General features: G+C 35.2%; 1 protein-coding gene across 1 annotated transcript; it reads right to left on the reverse strand.

The window, feature by feature from the left end:
* Positions 1–3,132: 3,132 nt before the first annotated feature.
* LOC145665987 (uncharacterized) lies at positions 3,133–3,630 on the reverse strand. Its single transcript, XM_081733092.1, has one exon. The coding sequence runs from the start codon at positions 3,628–3,630 to the stop codon at positions 3,133–3,135; it is 498 nt and encodes a 165-aa protein (XP_081589218.1).
* Between the last annotated feature and the right edge of the window lie 1,984 nt (positions 3,631–5,614).

Below are 5,614 nucleotides of genomic sequence, written 5' to 3' on the forward strand. Positions count from 1 at the left end.
GATGGGTTCTACTGACATTGATAGTCTATACTCTTCCCGTGCTAGGGCCTAGGGGAGAGGAGGAGATAAGATTTCATATCAGGTTACGTCACACACAGTTGCACGCCTTCATTTTCATTAAAAATGGAAAAGCCAAGAGAAACAAACTTCATTTCACTTTCCTTTGTGGCAGTCGGACACAAATCATCACACTTATCTGCAAAAAGCACTTTTCAAATCGGATTATTGGGAGAGTCTCTGGTTCCTATGTTGGGGGGGGACACGTCTCCCCATTTCCCCGGAATTTGTGCTCGTACCTACAGCTGAGACAACTTTCCAGCATGACGAGAGGGATATATCCTTCTCTAGCATTTATCGCAATTTGTGCCCAAGTAGTGGAAGTGTAATTAATACATATTGATTAGACTACTAAACGCACTACAGCATGAAGTTCAGTTTGAAATACTACAGATTACGATTCATTTTTAAAAATGGAAAAGCGAAGAGAAATCAATTTCATCTTACATTCCTTTGTGGCAGTCGGACACAAATCATCCCAAAAAGCACTTTTTAAGTCAGATTATTGGGGGGGAGACTGTCCCCCCAGGTCCAACATTGGGGGGAACATGTCCCCCCTGGGATTTGCGCCAGTGTTATTCAGGTAGTTGTTTCTAATATTTTGTTAAAAGGAGAACATGGATAAAAACTGATTCTTTAAAATCATAAAGTGATCCTCACAGCGAGAGAAAAATGAAGATTATATGACTTTTAGGGGGAAGGAAAATGAAGAAATGTGGATATTCAGAATGTATATACATATAACAAACACATAAATGGTCTGACGTACTAGTTTAGAATAATTTTAACTAGATACTGAAGTAGGTTCATTAAAAATTATTTTAACACATAAAATACATACGAAAAAAATCGTGGTTCGGATCCCGTGTTAAGATGTTGATTCTTATCATATAATTTCGGTGCTTAACGGGCTGTTAAACTTAAATCCAACTAACAAGTACAGTGAGATGTCGATAACTCGAAGCTAAAAGGAATAGACAAAAGTTCGAGTTTTTCGAGTAATCGACAACTCAACAACAAAAATTCGAAATACTCAGGTTCCGTGCTCCTCATGAAAATTGCCTATATAACCCCTGTAACTCAGTTTTATTCGTTCAATCTCTAGAACTCGAAATTATGAAAGTTTCTTAAATGACTAAAATTTAGTACAAATAAAATAGTGTACATATATTGTTTTAGAGGGAGGGCTTTCATGTCTAGATATGAGTAAAACACAATTACAGTACACATTAGTAATAATGACAATTATGTAAAAGCATAGAGCTATTGCTTCGAGTTATCGAGGTGACATCAAGAGAAATTTAAGTTCTAGAGGTAAACTTCGACATGGAGACGTTCATAGATACGAAAGTTCGAGTTACCGAGGTTTTTAAATATGATTATTAAACCCTTAAAATTCGATTTATCGAGGTTGTAATTTTTAAACACTCGATTTATAGAGATTAACATTGAGTGTTATGTAGAATTCAAGGGAATGTTAATTTACCGATGTTCAACTGTATATTGTATAAATCTTTGTTACCTTTAAATTGTATTTTAATGAAATCTTTCCATCTCAGAATAGTCCTACATCCCTTTTTATATATTCAAAAAATCCTTACAGGACATATGAAAATTCACAACCCCTCGGAGCTCTGCTTTTGTCACTTCATAACCTATTCTGTTTCTGACATCAGTATCCCACGATTGATCAAAGTTGCAATATAATCGAGACGACGCTGACAAATTAAGGTTAAGATGCTAAAACCAAATTATTCTGAAATATAAGGTTTGGGTGTCGGTTAGATAAGACGTAGAAAAATATCTGCAAAAATGGAACGTGCTGCATTCTTTTTCTGATTACTTACATCGTTGGATTGCGTTGGATAATCGTAATACCACCAAGGATGTTACTACTACCAAGACAGCCTTCTACAATTTTAAAGAAACTCAATATCTTTATATCCCTTTATTCTTAATCCTCGCCATATCATTCTTCTAAATCTATGACATCTAATCTTCCTTGAATTCATATTTATATTTCATATCATTATCTTAAAAAATACTTCTTTATATCTTTATAATCTTAAATCATATCCATCTTCAACCAAACTGTCATAAATCTATATAATCTCTATCACTTATTTGCACAGGTTAACTCTCATTTTCTTGGTAACTGCAAGTATCACATTTGTAAACACTTTGTGACCAACATTCTCTCCCCTTTACAAAAAAAAAAAAAAAAAAAAAAAAAAAAAAAACTCTTCAAACATACTTTTTATAATCCCAAAATCTAAGAATCAGAATAAGAGTCGATTACATGCCATCTCCCAGACTTTTTGCTTCTCTGCTTCTCATTCCATTTTGCCATCAGAAAATCAATTTGCGCCTGCATATTCTTTTGCTGCTCTATCAACCGCACAATTACTTCATTGTTCCCTTGACCTTGATCCGGTAAAGAGGTATTTCTGTGTTTCTGATTCTCTATCAGACATCTAACTTCATCTGTTTGTCGTCCCGATTTATACCGAATTGATTCCATCAACTTCGCTGAATCCTGAGTCGTTGTATCCTTATCAAAACTGCTCTTCTTCCTTGGCATTCTATTTTTCCGTTTACCAAACCAATGAGTCCAACCCCGCTTGTCTCCTTTCGTTGGACCTGTTGATTTGATTTCAAAGTTACCTTCCCATTGGCTCCTGGCCGATATAATCTCAAACTTTTCTTCCTGGGAAATATAATTCGATGCAAGATCACCTTCCGCTGAATATTCTGTTTTACCTGGATCGGTACCTTCATATAGATTCGCCAACACATTCTTTTCTTCCCTATACCTAGTTTTTTGCTTATCTCTCTGATCAGTGAATAATAAATCAAACATTCCATCCTCCGACGTCTTATTCGAAGATGATTGATCCTCATCCACCCCATAAGATATTGTATCTAAATGAACTATTCTTGCCAAATCTAATAACTCTTCCTGTTCTGTTTGATTATCCACCAATTCCTGTTTGTGTCCGTCTTCACTCATCATAGCCTGTTGATCATATTTCTGAGCCTTATAAGTATTATAACGACACGCTAATGCAAAATGGTTCATTTACTACACTTTAGACATTGCTTCCCCCATGCAGGACACTCTCCTTTCTTATGGTGCAATTTACAATAACTACATCGATTAGGTGATGTTTGGGATGACAAAGAACTGGAACTGGAACGTGACTCCTGCCCTTTGTTTGGTTTGGAGAACCTATTTCTGGAAGACTGCACCACATGTATGTCACTGTTAGAATTGTGCTTGTATAATCTCAATTGATGTTCCGTACTTTCCATGTTCAACGCAATTTCAGTCACTTTCTGAAAAGTTAATTCTTTAGTATTTAACAGCTTCCGGCGAATCGATTCATCTGCAATTCCAAAAACAAATTGGTCTCGCAAATTATCGTCAAGACAGCAGTTGAAATCGCAGTAAGATGATTGCTTTTTCAAGTCCAACACAAAACTAGTAAGTGTTTGATAAGCCTTCTGCTTCAGTGTGCGAAACTGATAACGTTCAGAAATTATATTTACTTTGGTGGCATAATACTTTTTCATCTCTTCCTTAATTTCAGAATATGTTTTTTTCGGAAGGAGATATGGGCCAACTCAGATATTACACAACTGATCATAGGCTTCAGCTCCCATTACAGTAAATAAGGTTGAAACTTTTCTTTCTTCAGGAATCTGCGACGCAATACACAAATGCTCAAATCTATCCAAATAAGTCTGTAACTTATCAGTTTCAGCATTAAAAGCTGGGAAGTTTGGAATTGCTGCCATAATGTTACTTAGATCTTTGGTTAATCCTACGCTCTCAAAGCCTGTTACCGACTGCGCCAAATTTGTTAGCTTCAAATAATCGTAATACCACCAAGGATGTTACTACTACCAAGACAGTCTTCTACAATTTTAAAGAAACTCAATATCTTTATATCCCTTTATTCTTAATCCTCATCATATCATTCTTCTAAATCTATGACATCTAATCTTCCTTGAATTCACATTTATATTTCATATCATTATCTTAAAAAATACTTCTTTATATCTTTATAATCTTAAATCATATCCATCTTCAACCAAACTGTCATAAATCTATATCATCTCTATCACTTATTTGTACAGGTTAACTCTCATTTTCTTGGTAACTGCAAGTATCACATTTGTAAACACTTTGTGCCCAACAGCATTAACTTACAAAAGCATTTAAAAAATGTTCAGGATTATAATTTCTTTTTAGATACTAAAAGAACGAAATACATCGATTCACGGGGGAAATGAAAGCGTAAAACTACCACAAACAAAAAAAAAAAAACTTACAGAGGAAACGTAAGATCTGGCATACTTAAATTCACAGCAGAAAACAAAAGATTTTGAACTTACGTCTGCTGCTATTGTTGATTCTAAGCGTAACTCTTTGTCCTAACGCCAGTGCAAATAACATCTGTCACACGTAAAATACAGAAAAATTCTAAACGTGTAAGTACAGCAATACATTAAAGTTAAATATGTGGTTACAATGAAGCTAAAAGAGGGTCACTTTGGAGCCAGAATTCATATGTATTTTATGATAAGATCCTCTTGCTAATGAACATATGAAACAGGTAATCTCAAGTGACTTTCGAACTAAATATTTGCAATTCAAAAATAAGACATTTTCAACATAAAAGTAGCGGAGTTAACAGCCCTTTCATACACAGCAACTGAGCCACTGATTACCCTGATAAACCAATCCCTATATTCGTAATGGAAATTCAAATCGTTCTCACAATGCAACAAAAGTGAATCTGCGACACTATCAGCTGGAGCTGTAACTAACTGCATCGTCTGCTACTGCCAGTAACTAAGTATATCATTGGCTAATTTTATCAGACTCACGCGCTCTGAATGATTTAATTCGTTCTTGCTTTTAGTACTTCTTAGTACCCAACTTCCTTGAGAGGCGGCGCCACAGTCTCCACAGTTTCAGTAAGAAGAGCAGCTGAAACCTCTTATGCTATGTTATTACTTTATTAAGAACTGAGCTGCGCTACCGATTTGCACTAGTATGAACAGAAATATAAACCAAGGAACTGCTAGCAGAGACCGGCACTTTTTCTTCTTTTCTTTTTTATCTTTCAGCACCCAAACATTTTCTCTGTACCATCACGTGACTGCCAGAACACATAAGAAATAGATAGAACTATATAGCACCTAAACTAAGGATATCAAACGTAGATCCGTGGCTTTAATTCAAACCACGATATTCATCTCCGAGAATCAAAGCCGACCTCCTGTACAGGCAACGAAGTTCTAACGACTCAGCTGCGAGGAATTCCATCGATAAATGTTTGTTTCTGTCAACAACATATTTGTCCTTTACTTCTTTCCTTAGTGGTTGAATAATAATAATATAAATAAAAACAGACCTGGAAATGATTCATTTCGCAAATAGGAGTAAATGGAAATCGGATGATATTATATATCATCCGATTTGCAGTCACTCCTATTTGCAAAGTGAAGCAATTCCGGATGTGTTATATATATATATATATATATATAT

Source organism: Thermobia domestica, chromosome 12 (assembly GCF_964235325.1).
Source record: "Thermobia domestica chromosome 12, izTheDome1.hap1.1, whole genome shotgun sequence".
Taxonomy (NCBI): Eukaryota; Metazoa; Arthropoda; class Insecta; order Zygentoma; family Lepismatidae; genus Thermobia; species Thermobia domestica.